The sequence below is a fragment of the Nematolebias whitei genome, chromosome 9 (genome assembly GCF_014905685.2).
Source record: "Nematolebias whitei isolate Nwh7 chromosome 9, NemWhi1, whole genome shotgun sequence".
Taxonomy (NCBI): Eukaryota; Metazoa; Chordata; class Actinopteri; order Cyprinodontiformes; family Rivulidae; genus Nematolebias; species Nematolebias whitei.
In genome coordinates this window covers 48,887,252-48,908,147 of record NC_056506.1, presented here as the reverse complement: position 1 = coordinate 48,908,147, position 20,896 = coordinate 48,887,252, and the positions used below count along the sequence as shown (strand labels likewise).

General features: G+C 41.1%; 1 protein-coding gene across 1 annotated transcript in view; it reads left to right on the top strand.

Annotated features, from left to right (window-relative positions):
* Window positions 1-20,053, top strand: part of LOC119414311 (histone H2A-like) — a 26,881-nt gene extending 6,828 nt beyond the window's left edge. Inside the window, exon 2 of the mRNA XM_037681406.1 lies at window positions 19,793-20,053. Coding sequence (XP_037537334.1) covers window positions 19,793-20,053 — 261 coding nt within the window. The remainder of the gene's footprint in view (window positions 1-19,792) is intronic.
* Window positions 20,054-20,896: the final 843 nt, after the last annotated feature.

The window sequence follows — 20,896 nt, the reverse complement described above, 5'->3', positions numbered from 1 at the left end:
TATATATATATGTGTGTGTGTGTGTGTGTGTGTGTGTGTGTGTGTAGCGTCTATAGCCAACTGTCTGCTGAATGCATGCCTTTACACATCTGTTTGCTCAAACCCTTGCAACATATGGAAACATAGGATGGGTGGAGGCTTGCTTTAGGACGTGACTGTGCTCCAGTATCTACAGCTCTACTCCCACATTCAAAATGTTTCTTAAAAATTGTACAATATTTGCCTGAGATGATTGGACGACGGGGATGGGGGGTTCACTTTGTCTTGTGTGCATTTTTTTCCCACTGATACACGGTACAGAGGAAATGAGTTTCATTGCTGTGAGACAAGAGCAACAGGAATGGGGGTGGGGGTGGGGGGAGAGAGAGATTGAGCTGGTTTTCATTTAGCCCTCTTTATGAGTCAGGACAAAGCTAGCCGGGTCAGAGAGGAGCTGCGTGTAAAGAGAAGAGGGAGTTCACTTGTCTGGTTGATGTATGACAAATGCACATAGGAGATGCAGACAGAGGGGAATTGGATTCTTCCCTTCTCTGCAATGACTTCTTTTTCTTCGTCTTTTCTTTCCTCCCTCCAGGCAGTGAGGTTATAGATTTGGACAGGTGTGAATAGTGATGATGAATAGTAATGTTTGTTAGCTTGAATGGGGAGCTAAGATGAATAGAGCGAGCACTGACTTTAGATTATGAAGGTCTGGTCATCCCTGTGGGAGTTTATGGGGATGTTATCTGGTGTAAACGGTAAAATAAATGACAAACAGATGCACAGTGTTGTAGTTGAGAGATTGTTAAATTTCACACACAACGTGGAAAAATGTAAACATGCATATTAAAGCATTATGTGGAAAAGCTGACAAAATACTGAGGTTCAAAAGCTTGTGAGCAGACAGAGCGAACAGGTAGGAACTTTGAAAATATACATGCAGAGGTAAACAAACGGCATAAAATGTGCTTGCACTTGTGTGGGCACCTGGAAATATAAAATATGCATTTTACTTTTAACTTATCGTACAAAAAATTGAAGACCTTTTTATTTAGGATTTATTAAAAGCAGCTGCAGCTTCCATGTTGCCTTTAAAGGCCACTGACACACGCCTGTAAAATCTCTGAGCAGAAAATCCTGCAAAAGCGACTAATATCAGAAACGTTTGCTTTGGAGCAAAACACATTCTTGTTTGACTCGTCGTTTTGAAGAAGTTCTCCTCAAGCTGCACCAGATGGTGACCAAAACAAAATCTGGGTAACTTTCCACCAACTGATGCTGTGTTTACTGCCAGGTCAGATTTATCTGAACCTGTTTTCTCAAATCTACAGGAAAATCCTCTCAACCTAAGACACATAATCTTGCTCCTGCTTTTTGTTTTGTAATGTCATATCTGAACCAAGATTCAAAATAAAAGATTACTCAAGGTGCTTTTCTTTGCTGTTGCCCTATTTCTGAAAGTTGCAGTCAGTACATCCATTTAGCTATCCAACTTCTGTTTCAGCCAAGAAACTAGTCCCTGTCATCAGTGAGAGGTGAAGGACACCGTGGGCAGGTCACAAGTTCATCACAGGGCCACATGTGGAAGGGAAAGTTTTTGTGTATTGTCGTGATTGTTTGTGATTATCAAGCTTTAGATCGGCGTCCTTATTGATCACCAGGTCGATATGGTGACGCTGCATGTTGGACCAAGCTGAAACTTTGCAGACTTGTAGATTCCTGTGTGAATTGAGGAAGTTTCTCAAATGCAAAATATTTTTTTTAACCAACAAGAAAAACCTTCTGTCGCTTTAAAAAAAACAAAAAAAAACAACTTTTTTTTCAACTTCTAAGATGATGTAAGTACGTCGATGACTTCTCTCTCAATACTTTGTGTTTTTTTTATTATTGTGGACATCATTACCCAACATTTGAAATAAAATTGGCCTTGGTGTTAACTGCAGAATGCTGCTTTTGCACAGAAACTCTAATTATTACAGTTATTTCACGAAGCACAAGCGCATCTCAGATTAGTTACATCTGGTCATGAGGACTGGCTGGAGTCACTTTTATTGCAGTTTTTTTTATTATTATTCTATTTAAAAATAATGCTAATGAAGAAATCTGTCATTCTGTGATTTCAACCGCAGCGTGAGACATGTTGGACTTTTTTTGTTTTCTTTTTGCTTTGTTTTATGTTGCAATTTTTTTATGTTCTTTATTCAGTCTATTTCTGAGCATTGTTCTAATCTTTGTTTATTAATCAATCAATCAACCTTTATTTAGACAGGTAAATCCCATTGAGCCTCGAGGACTCATTTACAAGAGAGACCTGATTTAACAAAGAAAGATGACAACAATGGACAGCAGCAACAACAATAAACAGTTATAAAAAGTCATACTGCAGTTTTTTTTTTTTTTTTTTTTTTTACAAATAGGATGGCTAAAAGGAAAAGGTAACAAAAACAAACAAAAAAAAACGAGAAAAAAAAAACCCAGCTAGATTCCAAGACAAATGTAGAAAACTAAAAACAGGAACATGTCAGCATTGGACCCTGCCATGTGTCCAACAGATTCTTAAAGACACTTAGAGAGGTCAAGGTCGAGACTGGACTATCTGTGGACCTGGCCGTGCTTACTAACAGCAAATTAAAAACTAATGATTTGATATTTAAATTGAATATATTCCATTTGGAATAAACAATTAATGAACCAAATAGTGGGGGACGCAGAGGTTAGAGGAGGTGGGCCTGTGATCGGAGGTTGCTAGTTTGATCCCCTGAATCAACAAAATCAAAATGTGTTTAGGAAAGGTGAAGCACTCACACCTGGGAAAGGTGAAGCACCCACACCTGCCTCCACCCTCATTTATTCCACTCTTGGCTCTTGAGCAAGGCCCTTAACCCTGCCCCCCCCCATCTGGTCCCCCGGGTGCCCTAGATGGCAGCTCTCTGTTCCACACAGAGGGCTGTGGTAGCTCGGTGGTCTGTGGTTGTGTCAGGCAGGGCCTCCAGCATTAAAACAATCGCAAAATCTTCATTCAAGATAGTTCACTGTGGCGACCCCTGAGGGGGGAAAAGAAATCCAAATAAACAGAACACATTACATTTTTTCTTCTTCTAACAATCTTTTTCCAAACACATACTGAGCTAATGCAATATTAAATTCATGGGAAGCACAGTTAAATGTGATATTTGCAAAGTTATATTTGTCAAATTATGTTTTTCTGTTATTGTTTGAGTTCCTTGAGTTTATTTTTTAGTCTTTTTTGTGGGTTGTTTTATTATTTCTGTTCTCTAGGATTCTTGTGGTTCTTCTGCTCTCTCTGTGCCTTTTGCCAGTTCTCATTTTCACCCTCAGCTTCCTCAGTTGTTCCTTTGTCAGCTACTTTCAGCTGCACTCACTTCCTAATCGCCCAGGTGCTTCCATTTTCCCTATCACCTCTGCTCTATATAATCAGTCTGTTTAACTACTCATGAGTTCTGCATTGTAATGGTCCTCCATATATCTCGGTCCTCCTGTTGCTTATCTGTGTCCTCCTGCATTTGCACGTGTTGCTGCCATGCCACGGTTTTGATATTTTGTTATTAAACAAGGTTTTACCTAGAGTTCCCCGAGTCAGGGTTCAATCCTCCTGTGAGATAGATAAATGGATGGATGAATGGATGGATGGATGGATGGATGCCTTAATCCAAGGGGGGCATCCAGTAAGAGAATAAAGATCAGTTTGCATCTCTTAAAATAAGCTTATCAAATATTGAAATTGATATTGACAGACAGAACCATAGAAAATTATCATTGTTTAAGGTAAAATTTATTACACTGAATCTGTTAATTTAAATTAAGACTTTAAACCACCATTTCCTTCATCTAGTGCTTATTCGTCGTTGAGTCGCAGAAGCAATAGGTCCAGGAGGGCAATCCAGACATCCCTTTTGAGCTAGTTCTGGGAGACCCCAAGGAGTTCCCAGGCCAGAGAAGATACACAATGCGGCAAGTGTATTTTGGGTCTTCCTTGGGGTCTCCTACCAGTGAGATGTGTCCGGAATACCTCTAAAGGGAGGCAGATGCCTCAGATGCCTGAACTACATTAAATTACTCCATTTAATGTAGTTCAGACATTTGACTCCACTCCGATGCAGAGGGACAGTGGCTGTACTCCAAGATCCCACCAGATGCCAGCGCTCCTCACCCTATCTCTTATGTTGAGCCCAACCACCCTGCAAAAGAAGCTCATTTCAGCCGCTTGTATCCGGGATCTTGTTCTTTCGGTCATGATCCAAACCTCATTTCCATAGGTGAGGGTTGGAATGTAGACAGACCAATACATCAAGAGATTTGCCTTTTGACTCAGCTCTTTCTTCACCACAACTGACCAAAGCAATGACATCATTACTGAGGATGAGGTAGCAAACTCTCAATCCACCTCCTGCTTCATACTACCATAATTCGTGAACAAGACACCCAGATACATGAACTTCTCCACCTGAGGCAAAGTCTCCCCCTCGATCTGAAGGGGGCATTCTACCTGTTTCTGGATGAGAACAATGGCCTCAGACTTAGAGGAACTGACTCTCATTCCAGCCAATTCACACTTGACTGCAAACTTCCCCAGTACATGGTCAAGGCCTTGACCTTAAGATGCTAGCAGAACTACATAATCTGCATAAAGCAAAGATGAGACCTGAGGTTCCTAAATCAGACACCCACCTTTCCATGATTGCGCCTTGAGATCCTGTCTATGAACATCACAAACACGATCCGAGACTGAGAACAAGCTTGACTTTGTACTAAAAATGCAAATGCAGATCCTGCTTTGGTTCTAGAGGGACTGGATAGCCCTTAAATTCAATCCAGGTGTCCCATACTCCTGCAGCAGCCCACACAGAATGTCCAAAGGAACATGGCCTAAGTTTTCTCCAGATCCACAAAACACATGTAGACTGGAGAAACAAATTCGCATGACCCCTTAGCAACTCCGCAAGGATGACAATCTGGTTCACTGTTCCACAACGAGGACTGAAGCTACACTGCCCATCCTGAATCTGAGGTTCAACAATCAGTCAAAATGTCATTTTCAACATCCTGGAGTAAATTGCCTGGGGAGGGGGAGAAGTGTGATCCCACCATAGTTGGAACACACTCTCCAGTCCCCATTGTCTGCCACTCTACAGGCATTGTCCCAGTCCTCCATATGACATTGAAAAGATGTGTCAACCATAACAGCCCCACAATATCGAGAGCCTTCAGCATCTTGTTGCGAATCTGGTCCAAGATGTGCAGGTCCCTGTTGTAAATGAGTCCTTGTGGTTCATTGAGAATAGCATGTATAAGTAAAGGTTAAATGAATGAAAAAATCCCATCCACTCCATCACCCTACCACAGAGGAGCTTTTTGACCTTTGTTATGGCAATGCAATTGTCTTCTTCCAAGTCCTCTGACTCTGCCTCCTCAAAATTGGACATGGTGGGTGGATTAAGAAGTTCCTCAAAATGCTCCTTCCACAGCTCAATAATATTCTTTGTCCAGTTCAGCAGCTCCCCACCCAAACAAAGCATAGCTTGAGATGGAGTCCATTTTCCTTTTTTGAGTTGCTGAAGGGTTTGCCAGAACTTCCTGTAGGTCAACCAAATATCCTTCTCCATGTCCTCCCCAAATTCTTGCCATGCTCGAGTTTTTGCATGTGCAGCCATTGAAACTGTAGTCTTTTTGGCCACCCTATACCTGTAAGCTTTTTCAAGATTCCTCCAAGACAACAAAGTCCCTAAGGCCTCTTTTTTCAGCTTGTTGACCTCTATCACCACTGGTGTCCACCACAGAGTCCCTTGGTTGCCTCCCCAACAGACACCATTGACCTTCAGGTCACAACTCCTGAAAGCCACATTTACAATAGAGGCCCTGAACATGGCTCATTTGGATTCTATGTCCTCAATTTCCCCTGGGACATGTGAAAAACTCTCCCAGAAGTGAGTTTAAATGCACACAGACTGAGGACTCCACCCCATGTTCCCAGTTCACCCTCACTATGTGTCTGGGTTTACCAGGTCTGTGTGGAAGTTTCCCCCACCAGTGAATCCAATTCACCATTTGGTTGTGATCAGTTGACAACTCTGCCACTCTCTTCACCCAAGCATCCACAACATAGTGTCACAGGTTTGATGATACGATTACAAAATGATCATCAACCTTTGGTCCAAGGTGGCCTGGTACCAAGTACATTTATGAACCACACTATGCTCAAACATGATGTTTGTTATGGACAACCCATGCCTGTCATAGAAGTCCAATAATTGAACACTTTTGGATTCTGATCAGAGCTGTTCTTCCCAATCATCCTCTTCCAGATGACTCTGTCATTGCCCACATGGACATTGAATTCACCCAGTAAGATTAGGGAATCCTCAGATGGCACCCCTTCCAGAACACCATCTGGAGACTCTTAAAAGGCTGTGTAGTCTGAACTGACATTTAGTGCATAAGCACATACAATAGTCAGAACCTTCCCTGCGACCTGAAGCTGTAGAGACCAACCCTCTCATTCACTGGGGAAAACTCATACACTGAGGCCTTCAGCCAGAGGCTTGTGAGTATCCCCCCACCCTCCTGATACCCCTCTCCCTGGGCAACTCAAGAGTAGGAAAGAGTCCAGCCTCTATCCAGGAGTTGGGTTCCAGAGCCCAAGCTGTGCATAGAGGCAAGCCCAACTATATCTAGTTGGTACCTCTCAATCTCACACACAAGATCCAGCTCTTTACCTGACAGTGAGGTGATGTTCCACATCCCTAGAGCTAGTCTATGCCACCAGGAAATGGCATGGTCAGGGACCCTCCCTCACCTGCCACCCAGCATGCACAGAACCGGCCCTTGAGGTACCTTCTCACAGGTAGTGGGTCCATGTGGAAGTGGTTTCCTGCTATATCTTTGGGCTTGGCTCAGCCGAGCCCCAGGAGCCAAGGCTCAACCACCATGTACTCCAGACAATCTCCCCTCCCCAGACCTGGCTTCAGGGAGGTGCCTGGGTTTCACTTTTCTAGGTTGGGTTTCCAGATGTAATTGTTGTTTTTCATCAAGGTTTTGAATCACTCTTAGTCTGACCCCACCCTTGAAACCTGGTTGCCATGGAAGAACCTATCAGGGCCTTATGTCCCCCAATAACCTAGCCCCCAGGATCAGATGGGTACTCAAACCATTATGCTTAGCTGGTGATTCTGCAGAGGGGACCCTTTCCTTCATTATCTTTTTTTTCTGTCTGTTCTTTTGAGTGTTATGTTCTAAATGTTAATTCATACTGTAATGTGAGCATAATCAGACTTACAAAGGGTATAATGCCATAAATATCATGACAATATTGCTTTAATGTTACAAATTATCTCCTAAAAATATCTGTCATCTGTTGTATTTTAGTGGTGGCAAAATGTAATTAGCAGACCTCCATCATGGCAGGTCTAATTCAAACCACTCAAGGTCAGAATGGGGCACGGTCTGTTTATCTCCAGCTGATGAAGAACTAGATGTCCTGGTTGAAATGATGTGTCCCTCACCACCAAAGCATCCCAGAACCCTGCTGTCAACCTTTAACCTCCAACATTAGAGTTCGCCAACATCTGGTGGGGGGCACCCCACTATTGCTGCTGCCTGTAAACATAGGGGCGGGGGGAGAGCTGGCAGGTGGTGGAATTGGGCCTTTTAATTCTCACCTCAGCAGAAAAAGCATTGGCTTTGAAGCTGATATTCAAAGAGCCAGCACTGTTTATTCATGATTGGTGGCGGCTACAGTCCAAGAGAGCCAGGAAGTCGTAAAATACAACGTTCAAACTTTTACTAAGATGAAGGGAACACAGGAGATTTTACAAATTATCAATTTAATGTAATGCATGCCTTTAAGATTTGCATGAATACTTTAATTTTTTTGGGGAAAGCAATGAAATAAAAACAATGAGGGACACAATTAAAAAAAAATACTTGAATAAATACGATGCGTTACAGTTTTAGAGATTTATGAAATATGACTTTATTGCAAAGAGAGTAAACATGTCTTTGAAACAATAGTCTCTAAATTTTGCCAGTTAAACCACTGAAGTGAAGATTCAAAGAGAAGTTAGAAGCAAAATGTCGCTTTTTACTTCAAGGCTGTAAAATCGATTTTTATAGGTTTTATCAATAAAAAGCACACAAAACAAAACAAACACAATAAGAGAAATACAAAATATAACAAAGAAATAAACAAAAATCACAGTGGAAAATAATAAAACAGAAAGCTGCATTAAAAAGTCTTTCTAACCGAAAGCTTTTCTAAATAAAGAAAAACAAAAGTTTTTATTCTCAAGGACAACACTGCATGTGCAGGCAGCCCACGTGTCCTGATGGTGCTTCTCTCCTGACATTGATTCAACGAAGTGGAAGCTGAGGCGTGTTTTTGCAGCAGGAGAGAAGAAAAATGATGTTTGTCCAGAAAGTCACTCTGTTTATCAGATGATGTGAATAAAACAACATAAATAATCTGAAAAAATATCTGATTCTTTGCATGTTCACCACACTGATAGGTTTGTTTAATGCCTATGTGTCTGATTAAATCAATCATTTAATCATTCTATCATCAATGAATCAACCGACTCATTGCTCCAGTGTTCAGTCAATCAGTCAAACATGATTTACAAGCACATTTGTGTGTATGTGTGTGTTAATGAAATAATGTGACAATTAAAAATTCAAACTAAAATTATAATAAAACTGAAACACTAAAAAGCAGATCAACTTTAATGTATTTTGAAAATAAAATAAAAGTCACTCTGAACAGGTGAGTTAAGTTTGAGGAAGAGACTGAGGACAGATGAGTGTCCTCAGCTGTCCTCAGGAAAGCCACAGCCCCTCTGCCCCCCCTCACCTGTAAGGATACCCCTATCACCACTGCAAATTCTTATCGGTTCCTCGGCACCACCATCACCCAGGACCTCAAGTGGGAGCCAACCATCAGCTCCCTCATCAAGAAGGCCCAGCAGAGACTGTACTTCCTGCGACAGCTGAAGAAGGCCAAGCTGCCGGCCAAGCTGATGGTGCAGTTCTACACGGCCATCATGGAGTCCATCCTCAGCTCCTCCATCACGGTGTGGTACGCCGGGGCCACTGCCAGGGACAGACTGAGACTGCAGCGCGTTGTGCGCTCAGCTGAGAAGGTGATCGGCTGCAGCCTTCCATCCCTCCACGACCTGTACGTCTCCAGGACTGTGATGTGAGCAGGTCGGATCACAGCTGACCCTGCTCACCCTGCACACGGACTGTTCGAACCACTCCCCTCAGGCAGGAGGCTTCGGTCCATTCGGACCAGAACCTCCCGCCATAAGAACAGTTTCTTCCCCTCTGCTGTTGGACTCCTGAACACTCATAATGCTACCTCATAATGTCTGCTTTGGTCACATTACATCTGTATTATAACTGAATACTCCATCTGTACTGTTTTCAAAGCTTTTTTATTGTTTTCTATTGTATGGGTGTACATATGGTTATGTTATGGTTTTAATTTTACTTTATTTGTGGGTGTACACAGGCTTATGTCTTATGTAATGTTCTCATTTTTACTTAATTTTTACTTTATTTTTACTTTATTTTACTTTACTACTATTCGCACCTTATGTCGAAGCAAATTCCTAGTTTGTGAACCTCGTTCATTGACATGGCGATAATAAACTGATTCTGATTCTGATTCTGATTCTGATTAAAATCGGTAAAAAGAACCATAACATGTTTAAATGTACAAACATACAATGCACAGACTTAAAAAAAAGAAGTTTGACAAAACTATAAATACTTGATGAACTGAGCTCCAATGATGTTCCATTGTTGCGCATATATGGTATTGTCAAAATTTAAACCTATTTACTACACGGGTCTTCTGCTTCTTTTAAAACATCATAAAGAGGTAATTGTTCAAAAATGCTCAAAGCCTCAGGAAGTCCTCACACAAAAGGAAAACATATTTAGAGATTTAAGCGGGAGCTTTCCAGCATTTCTTAGGCCAAAGTGCAAATTCCTACAACATCCAATCTGTCCATAAACAGCCATGACGTATCTTTGAGTCAGACGTGAGCTCCTCCCTGTGGATAAGATTGTCAGACAAACACCTCAGACGTTACATTCTGTTTTGTTGGCCGACAGCTTAACGATGGCATTTGTCTCAACCAGCTCCTCAGCCATGCTGCCCACTTTTACAGTCACCATCTTTTACTTTCCACCCTCCTACACGTAAACACTCTGCACCAGCAGACGTGAAAGGCAGTGACCCTGAATGGCAGGTCCCATCTGTGTAAGCCATGTTGAGGATGCGACGAAAATAACAGGAAGGAAAAACAGTGGCTTTCAGTGTTGCCATATGCTATATTCAGATCCACACACACACAGTGCTGTTTTCATTTGAGACAGTCGATTATGTAACCAAGGCACTAGCTGGAAAAAGAATGCCCAATGAAGCAACCCCTGTCTGCACTCATGTCTTAAAAAGAGACGGTTGTTTTCACATGCTTCACATTCCACAAACTGTAAAAACACTCAGCAGCCATAACTGGATGAAAGATGGTTTGAGCCGCTGGATATCTGGATCCAATAAAAGTTCTTATTTCACTCTTACTATAGCAAATAACAAAAATAGTTTTTTTTCCTTCCATCTTGAGGAGAACTGTTGATGTTAAAGTTCATGCTTTGTGCATGAGGTGCTTTGTTGACATGATTTATCTACAGTTGGAAAAGTCAGGTGTCTTTCAAAATGAGATTATATTACATAGCCAAATGTGCAGTAAAGCACTTAAAAGGTGCTTGAACCTGACACCCACATGTTATTGTACAACACTGCACTGTGCTAAGCCAGCCTAAACAACTTTTAAAGGGCGTTGGAAAGATGTATCAATAGAACTGCCTTGAATTGCACAAAGCACTAGTAAACATGAACTATGTGACTAAATGTAGGTTTCAAATGATTTTCCACCATGATGTCACCTTGCTGGTTTAAAGTCCTCTGGGTAGGTTCACTTTGAACACCCTGAAGACTTTGCACTAATGCATTATAACTGTAAGCAGTGGCATTCACTATATTTTTATTAAACCTTCAAGGCTTCATCTATTTCCTTCACATCTTTCTTATTTGCAAGAGGTCCTGGGTGCAAATCCCGGACGAGCCCCAATTGTTACACCACAGTGCAACACAGCGATTCCACCTTCTGCACCACTCAAGCAGCTACAGAGTCAAGTGTATATGTTAGAACAGTGATTTAATTTACAATTGTGAAATTATTGACTTTTTTGGAGTCTTACCAACTTCAGGTTGAGCCCAGTCCAAAACAACAAACAAAACAATCTATCACCACTGTTATTTTCTCTTACCTGAAAAAAATAAATAAATAACCAATACACATCTCTTACCTGGGCAGCACGGTGGCACAACTGGTAGAGCTGCTGCCTCTCAGCGAGCAGGTCCCTGGTTCAAATCCCGGTCCAGGGTCCATTATGGGTGGAGTTTGCATGTTCTCTCCGTGCATGCGTGGGTTTTCTCCGGGTACTCTGGTTTCCTCCCACAGACCAAAAACATGCATGTTAGGCTGATTGATAACTCTAAATTGTCCCTAGGTGTGAGTGAGAGCGTGAATGGTTGTTTGTCTCGTTTGTCTCCATGTGTCCCTGTGATGGACTTGCGACCTGTCCACGGTGTACCCCGCCCCTCGCACAGTGATTGCTGGACATGGGCACCAGCGACCCCCGTAACCCAAAAATGGAATAAGCGGGTAAAAGATAATGGATGGATGGATGGATGGACATCTCTTACCTCACTACTCTAACGTAAAAAAAAAAAAAAAAAAAAACAGGAGAAAAAGTCTTAAAATAAAGTGGCAGCTCACCCCTACAAACTCCTCACAAAACTATTTACAACTACTAGATCTGACGTTAACGAGTGACAGCTGGTCAGCTGAGGCTGGTTGGAAAGCGCAGAGTGAGTCGAAGCTGACGTCCTCACGTCCACAGCTCATTTTTTGCCTCAGTGCTGTGGCCATTAGATAAACATTGGTGAATCTTGATAACAGTGGTATCCAGTGCCTTGGTAAATATTGTGTCCTAGTTTTATACCAACTATATTATGTTTTATACCAGCTATGTTATCTGTGGTCTGCAAGAGGGAACTGGAGTACTCAGAACAAACCCAGGAAAACACGGGGAGAACATGTCAACTCTACATAGAAAATAAAGCTGCAGATTAGTAGTATGATTACCAAAATTTCCAAATTTTTACGCAGTATTTGTGATCTTGAATTGCAATTGCTTTTGACTGACTCACTTATATAAACTAGAAACTGAAACATAAATCGTCATCAACTGTCACTTGTGATCAAATATCCCTCCTATGCCTTGCGGGTTCTTAGGAGGCGGACGCGCAGTGTAGACTGGTGGAGTTGGTGGTTTTTTTGAAGGAGGTTTATTCCTTTCAAAGTCTGCATTTGTCTTTGGAAGCATGGTTGAGGTCAGTGGAATACCCTCTCGAACAAGGGTTCGTGTTGAGGTCTGCGCGGCACTTTATGATATCGGTTTGAATTTGTACTCAGATCTTTTCCTTTGACTTCCTGCAGCCATTTTTCTTAGTGCAAGCTGTGAGTTTGACTTGTTTTGGGAGGCAGAGGAAATGTAACATAAATACTCCATTGTTGAAAACCATTTAGAGGCTCGAACTTCAGACCAAGACAGACACACCATCAAGCAGGTATAAACACTCCCAAAGGCCACTTACATTACCTCACTATTGACCATAGAGCAAGTTTAGCAAGTAACTGTCTTCATATAGATTTTCTTTCACAGTTTTGTATTGGCCCTTCTATTGAACTTGCATTGCATCCTAATCATCAGTCAAACTGATGGATGTGCTGTAGCCTAAGAACTTGAGTCAACTTAAATGTTTACCTCAAATGAAAATGAAATCAAGATGCTGGATATGGACTGAAAATAAATTTAAAGTTTGTTTTAAAACCAGCCAGACATAGATCATAGAAAGAAATAAGTCAGGATAGTTGTTGCAAAAGCATGGTCCTCCATTTCTTGCTCTGCTCATGCTTTGACAAAATCCATTTCTTATTATTTTGGGACCATGATAACATCATGCATTGAATATCATTTCATTTTAGGAAGCTATGGTTATTTAGCTCACACACACCAAATATTAATGCAACTTGGTTGTTGGATAATTTTTACTCTTTCAATGATGCTTATGGACTCCTTATCATGATCTGCGATGGATCAAAGCCAAGTGCAGACGGACAAGGAGAACTCAGGAATAAAATATGGAATAAATATTTATTTAATGAAACAAAAGAAGCTGTCATGGCAGCAAAACTTATAAAATCACAGGAGCAGGGAGACAGAGGAAAACAGTATGACGACTACGGGAAGCACATTAGACGGACAAGGAGGAAACGCAAAGACGCTGAACTTAAAGGAACACCAACAAAACACAATTATGGACACCTGGGGTGATTGGGATTGGGAACAGGTGAAGCAGGAGCTGGCAACATGACGGAAGAAAACATGGGGAAACAGAACAGACGATACAAGAAAACACAAGGATCTCAAGACACACACATTCTCACACTCCCTGTGAACTTTGGTTTTGAATGCTTATTCTAATTTCACATAACATAGCTGGTATAAAACTAGGACACAATATTTGCTAAGGCATTGGATACCACTGTTATCAAGATCCACCTAAGTTTATCTAATGGCCACAACACTGGCAGCTCAGTAAACAAAATACACATGTTTGCTGTGGTATCTATTTCCATTAGAAGTAAAGTTCAAGGTTCTTTAATGTCATTCTCATCACATGTGCTATATGAGGTGGAACAAAATTGTGTACTCAGTGTCCCAGTTAGACCCAAAAACAGCAATAATAGAAAGTATAATAATGAAGAAGAAACAGTATAGAAAAATCAGAATCGGCTTTATTGTCATTGCACAGAAGAACAACAAAATTACATTTTCAGTACAGCCCATCCGAGAGATCATAAACAAACAGACATAGGGAGACGGAGGTGACTGAGGCCGCCGACTTCAGGAGGCACATCCTTATTTTAACATAAGGAAAAAGAAACATGAGGGGGAGGTGTAAAAAAAATCACATCTCGCACTGTGTCCTAGATGGGACACAGTGTGATAGTTGCAAAAGAAAAGACCTCGGCACATGAAACGGTAAAATACTGATGACATAATAACACGTTTATGCATGAGGAAGCTGATGAGGGCAGTGAGTTGTCCATGGATGCTACCTGAAAGTTCCAGAGTCCTGATAAGAGATGGAGATAATGTTGATTAGTCGGCTCAACTCTGACACAGGTCCGCAGATGTCCTTGGGAGGAAAGCATGTAGGGGATGGGGGTTGTGGTTGGGGTTGGGCAGAGATTCTTGTTCACATAAACAACCAGAAGAAGTCTGAGGTAGTTGGCCAATTCAAGGCCGAGCGGGGAAGCCAGATTCAGATAACGCAATTATTTTGGGGCAGGCAGATTCTGCTTGATTTTCATGTCTGCCTTTATAATTCTGCTGGTACGTCTCAGTGATGTCTCCAAACAGCCACATTTTGTGCTCACACAGCAGGGCCGAGCTTTTAGCTGTCTCCAAGGTCGATTCCTTCCCGCCAGTGAATTCTAGGAGCCGCAAGTGGCCTGCGATTCTCAGAAATCGCGTCCAGCTTACGGCTCAGCTCATCCGCTGTCTGAGTCTGAAAGCTTACTGCTCGGTACATTCCTTCATGCCAGGTAGCCTTATCAAGACCAGAACGGCTGCCGACATTTTCTGCATTTGTCAATAAGCCAGGTGACCACCAACTCCAAAAAGCTGAATTCCTGTTTATCATAAATCCAATTATGTACACGTCTTCTACATCCTTGACTGACAATACTGCCAGACACACAATCTTCCACTGCTCCCAGGAATCCATTGGAGGTCCTGCTGCAAGTGTCTCGTCCAGGCAAGAGGGCTCACCCTGTCTTCTCGTTGAGAACATTTTATCAATCGTGTTGATAGACCAGCTGACCAGATCCATAATTTACAATTTGGAGGATATGTAGCGAGAGGATCCAAAAGGAATCACAGGACAAAGAATAAAGCAGGAGCGAGGCAGAAAATGAGGGAAATGTGTCCGTCCTCGTCGAGAGCATGCAGGAAGATCTAAAGATCTAAGATATATGCTAAACAATAATATGCAATATAATAAGGTGCAACCTGAACGTGAGTCTGTTGTTAGCAATGAGTATGAATATAGTAGCTTATGGGTAAGAAATCAGCAGCGCAGATAAAGTGTCAAATGTCCAATTAAAGTGGCATTACAGTGATTTTTCTGGTTAGGGATTTATAAATATACAGCTTCAGGGTAGAAACTGTTCTTAAGAAGTAAACAGACCAACCGCAAACAACAAAACAGCCCTGAACCAAAAGTATCCAATGCATTTATTTACAAGTTAATCTTTTATTTGTAATCTTGCCACAACGCATACGATGAACGTGACTGTGCATGGAATGGCATGCCCGTAAAACTCGAGCCAACAGTTTGCATCAGGACGAACATTTTGCAGTTGTTTACAAGTTTTTCCTCCCCAGGAAGAGTTATTGGATGGGTGGATTGTAAGAACTAAAAACCAAGCATCAGGGAGTAATTGAGGTTGTGTTTGGAGCCAAGAAGGGAGGTGCAGAGATCTGTCTGTTTGGTATGTGTGTGATTGGAGTTCAGCCAAAATATGTCATATCTGAGCACTGTTCTAACCTGCCTCAGACATAATTTGTGATAGGACATCCTCACACATTCAGCACACATGTTCCTCTGACGCACTTGCTGTCTTAAAGTAAATTTCTGCACGGTTTGCTGTCAGAGAAAAGGCTTACAGAGAACAGCAGTGTGCTTGAAGAAGGATAGACAGAAATATCAGAAAAGATGAAGACTTGAGAAGGAAGGAGAGTTTTTGCTGCCTCTAAGAGCTGATTAGATGTTGCTGTGTTCCCATGTTGAAACAACCTGGCTGAAGAACAATGTGTGGATTCAAAGCCACACTGCACGGTGATGAAATGCTTTATCCTGAATCACATTTAAGATTTGCAAGGGGAAATTTTGTTTCAGCATGTCTTGGTGTTGTGTTGCACAGTAAATCTTTTTAATAACCCAAGACATTTTGTCAATGTTATTTTACTGCGTGTGGTTTGTTCTAAGGAGTCCCTTTTTTTATCCGCAGGATTTATCAAACCTGCTTGTTGACCTAGAAATAAATCAAACTACGTGTCATTTTAAATTACATTTTATGATCCGTCCTTTGATAAAGGCTACACATGTGTTGAAAAATAAGAAATGCCTTGAATAAATCTTGTTCCATGCGTATTTTTTAATTGTTCCTAATATTTACTACGACGCTGTGTTGGAGGATTTAGTATTGAAAAAGTACCCAAAAAACAACAACTTCAAATGATTGTTTTGTATTTATATCCTTTTCTTTAATCAAGTTATAATGTGATAAAACATAATAATTAAAAAATGTTTTGCGTTTAACAAATAGACCTTCAACCAATATATGCTAATAACCCATTAGGATAAAATGTTGCAACTCATGAGAGCATTTCTTTGCTTTTTCCCCAAAATGAAATATACAAATATGTCACTTTTTCAACTCGTAATTTTATTCTAGCTTCAGTTGTACCATGGTTAGTGATGCCACAGCAGATTTTTGGGTTTGGCACAAATGAAAAACACTTCCACAAATATCATAGATTAGTGAAAAACCCTCTTCAGTTTGAGTTTTTATGTTTGTAAAATCCGATGAGCATGAATAAAACTGGTTAATGACACAAACAAACTAATGAATAATGCGACGATAGATTCCCACACCAGTGACTTTATTGTTTGCTGTATGATTTAAAAGAATTTTAGGAGCTGAGGGCAATGAAATAAACACCCTCAGAGACCATTAAACAACCCTCGAGGTGGGGGAGAAGACAGAGCTGTTTGGTCAGCAGTGACATAACATTTCCAGGTTTGCAGGAGCTCAGGTAATAAACATGCTCCATATCCATCAAGTAGTCAAATTACCAGACTAATGACCCCGGCCCACGCTGCAATAATCCTTCATACTTTGCTGCTGGATATTCCTTTTGATGATTAGTCACCGGTCAGCTCCAGGCCATTACAGATCTGCTGTATCATTTGTGTCTTTCACTTTTATCAGAACTGACCTGCCATTATAGTTAACCTCGTTCCCTCGTGTACTCTGCTGAACTCTGTGTTCCTGACCTTTTACTTTCTGCTTTGTGCAACTGACACTGGAGCACATTCACATGCTTTTTTAGTTGAACGTACTTTTATTATACGTTAGTTTTGACAACTTATGCATGTATGAGGCAAAAAAAAAAAATGTTATTGGTGTGGTATTGCAAGTAAGAATACCCAACACTGGTGTAAAGTTTGTGATGCCTTTTATTTGCATTGAAAATCTTGACAGCAGCATTTTTTTTTTTTACAAAGTATGTATTAGAGTATTGCACACAAGAAAAAAAAAAAAGAACTATCAGGTTTCCTCACCAAAAAAAACGTTAAATCATGTCCATTTCTTTTTAGGAGAAATGTTTCGTCTTTCATCATAAAGACTTCATCTGTCGAAGGCCTGCTATCCAAAACTGTCTTATAAACAGCACCTCTTTGAAATGTTTCAAGCCAGCTCGCTGTGGAATTCCAGAAAGTGGCTTTACACGGGCAAAAAAGGGACAATCTGTCCAAAATAAACCATTGTCATGATCAGCGGCCCCCGCTGACCCCCCCATCATGTCATGTTTCTGCTCCTCTCTGTCATTCTGTTTTTCTTCTGTCATTAGCCACACCCCCTTCTGCACTTTCAGCTCATCAGCCCTGATTACACTCACCTGTTCAGCTCATCTAGTTCACCTGCTCTGCACCCTTTATAAACTCCATTCTCCCTCTCCACCGGGCTGAATTATTAAACCTCCCATGGTCCCTGATGGTGAAGCCTTCAATCATAGTATCCTGTTCCATAGTTTTGTCTTTTGCTTTGAACTCTCGCCTGTTTTTTGACTCCTCGCCTTGCCCCTCTCTGGATTTGTCTGCATATCTGACCACGGTAACGACTCTTGACCACTCTTTTGGATCACGACTCGGCCCTGTTCTTGTTTCTCTGCCTCTACGTGCTTGATCCCTGCTACGACCATTGGACCACGCCTCTGGCTTTCACCTGCCACATTCAGACTGAGAAGTTTGGACTCCTGCCTTGGACCCTGACCCCAGCAACCAGCAGACTAGTTAATAAAAACTGTTATAGTTTTTGCACTCCTCTGTCTGGCTATTTTGAATCCAAAAACCCTGGTTTCTGACAGTCATATATATATATATATATATATATATATATATATATATATATATATAATTTTGCATGTGCACAGCCAGTTTCTGGGAATTCTACAGTGGGCTGGATTGAAACACATCCAGGAGGTGCTATTTATAAGACAGTTCTTGGTGGCAGGCCTCAGACTGACTAAGTCTTTCAGATGAAGACGAAACGTTTCTCCCAAAAAGAAACTGTTCAGATGACTTAACTTTTATTTTGTGATTTTTTTACCTCTATGACTGAGCTTACAAACATTTAATCAGGTTTTAATTTCTTAAAAAGAACAATCTCGAAGCTACTTGTATTTCCATCTTCTATTTGATTTGATATGAACAAGTGTATTTTGTGTTAATGGACTCACTGGTTCAACCCAATCCTGAGGAGTTTGACTGGTTTCAGCTTCACCTGTGGACTGTTGCACCATTATTCTTAGGACAAACCTCAGACTGAGCCTGATCACTGACGGCCACGCACGTGAATTTGTTGGTATGCTGAAAAGGCCACTAAAGTCAAAATTGGAAACTACAAAAAAACGTGACTTTCAAGTTTGCGTTCAACTTCAAGGGACAACGTGCATAGTTTGAAAGGTAGGTTGTAAAAAGGAAAGTCTTTGGTGTATGATTTGTCTGTTTGTTCTGGTGTTTTTCATTCTGTTACTTTCTGAAAGCTTTTTCTATCAGGTCAAAGCAGGTCCATGATTCATCCACTCACATTGCCTTGAGTATCTTTGTCAAGGTTTTGGTGTTCTTTCAAACATCAGTGTTTGTGTATTTATTTCTGTAGGAGTTATTTCAGGTTTTTTAGATATTCTTAGTTGGCTGTTTTTTGTTTCTGGTTTCAGCCTTGCATTTTAAGGTTTGGTGTTCTTTTGTTCCAGCCGCCCTGATCTCCCCTGTTTGCCTTGTCAAACACATTTGTCATCCATCTGTAATCATCCCAGCTGCATTGACTCTCTAATCAACCCTCTGAGTGGGTAAAAACTCATGGTATGGAAGTCCGGTTCATGGGCTGTCTGGTTGGTTTGCTTCACCGGCCTTTGTGGTTTAGATTCAACCAAGTTAAATACATTTTTACATTCAACCTTTTCCTCTCCATTTTTGGATCTTGATGAATCAAACCCACACCATTACACTTGTTACTGTTTCTACAACTACAAAAAGTGTGTTCTTTATAATAAAAAAAAAATGTAATCTTTAAACAAATCTATACCCATTTTTTAAATAAAATTGTTTTAAAATTTGTTTAATCAAATCAACACTTGTTGTGTCTTGCAGTCTATTTGTTGTAGAGACTGAAAAGAAAAGAACAAAATGATGTTGGGTTGACAACTGGAGTTGTGAAGTGCAGTTTATGGTAACCATGGCAACAAGGTGTTTTTGTTTTGCAACTGGGAGCAGAAGATTAACACCTCTAAAGCTCAAATAATACCTCAGCTACATCCCCAAATCACAAATGAGTTAAAAAGGAGGTCCCGTGGATGCATCCCCATCTACCTGGCGGAGGTGCTTGAGTACCAGACTGCTGAGATCCTGGAATTAGTGGGAAACACAGCTCGTGACTACAAGCCCAGGATCAATGACGAGAAGCTCAACAAGCTGCTGGGAGGAGAGACCATGGCTCAGGGAGGAGTCCTGCCCAAGATTCAGGTGGGCCTGCTGCCCAAGAAGACTGAGAAACTTGCCAAGTCCAAGTAGACCGCTCAACATCTGCAGTCAGTTTCTTCAGATCTGCTCCAAGATGAACAGCTACAAGAGATCCTTCCTGCCCACAGCCATGAGCGTCTAGAACAACTCTTAACAAAACCAGGACGATGAGCTACATCAGCAGTTAATTTCCTTTTAGGATTAATAAAGTATTTTTGAATTTAATTATCAGACTACAGATTATTATTATTATTATTATTATTATTATTATTATTAACCTCTCTTTAACTAGGCAAATCCCACTGAGATCACAAATCTCTTTTTCAAGATGAAGGCAGCCTAACATGCATGTTTATGACGGTGGGGGGAGACGGGAGTACCCGGGGAAAACCCACACAAACACGAGGAGAACATACAAACTCCACACAGAAAAACCCGAGCTCCAACCCGGGGACTGAACCCAGGATCTTGTTGCTGTGAGTCAACTGTGCTAAAAGTTATTTTCAGACAAAGGAATGTGCACAAATAATGTTAGTGTTTAACCAAACTGAGTCAGAGCACATAGTTGTAAAGTTCACACATTTCTCTCAAACTGCTTTAAGTGGCTCAACAGTGACAATGAGAACAAACCAATAAATCAGTCCAGTAACATGTTCATATCAGAATGTTACACACAGAAACATAAACTGGAATGAGCATTAGGAAACATTAAATCTAGCTTGATTCTATCTGCATCTTTGTTAGACAGAAAACACACTGAGCGTGTGGGGATGCTGTCTGTGGTTCTGGCTGTGAAGCAGACTGACAGTTCACTCAGCTGGAATAAGTTGTATTGGAGCGAACGCTTGACTGTGAGTCAGGCAGATGGGGAAAGAGATCACAGACTGAGTGACA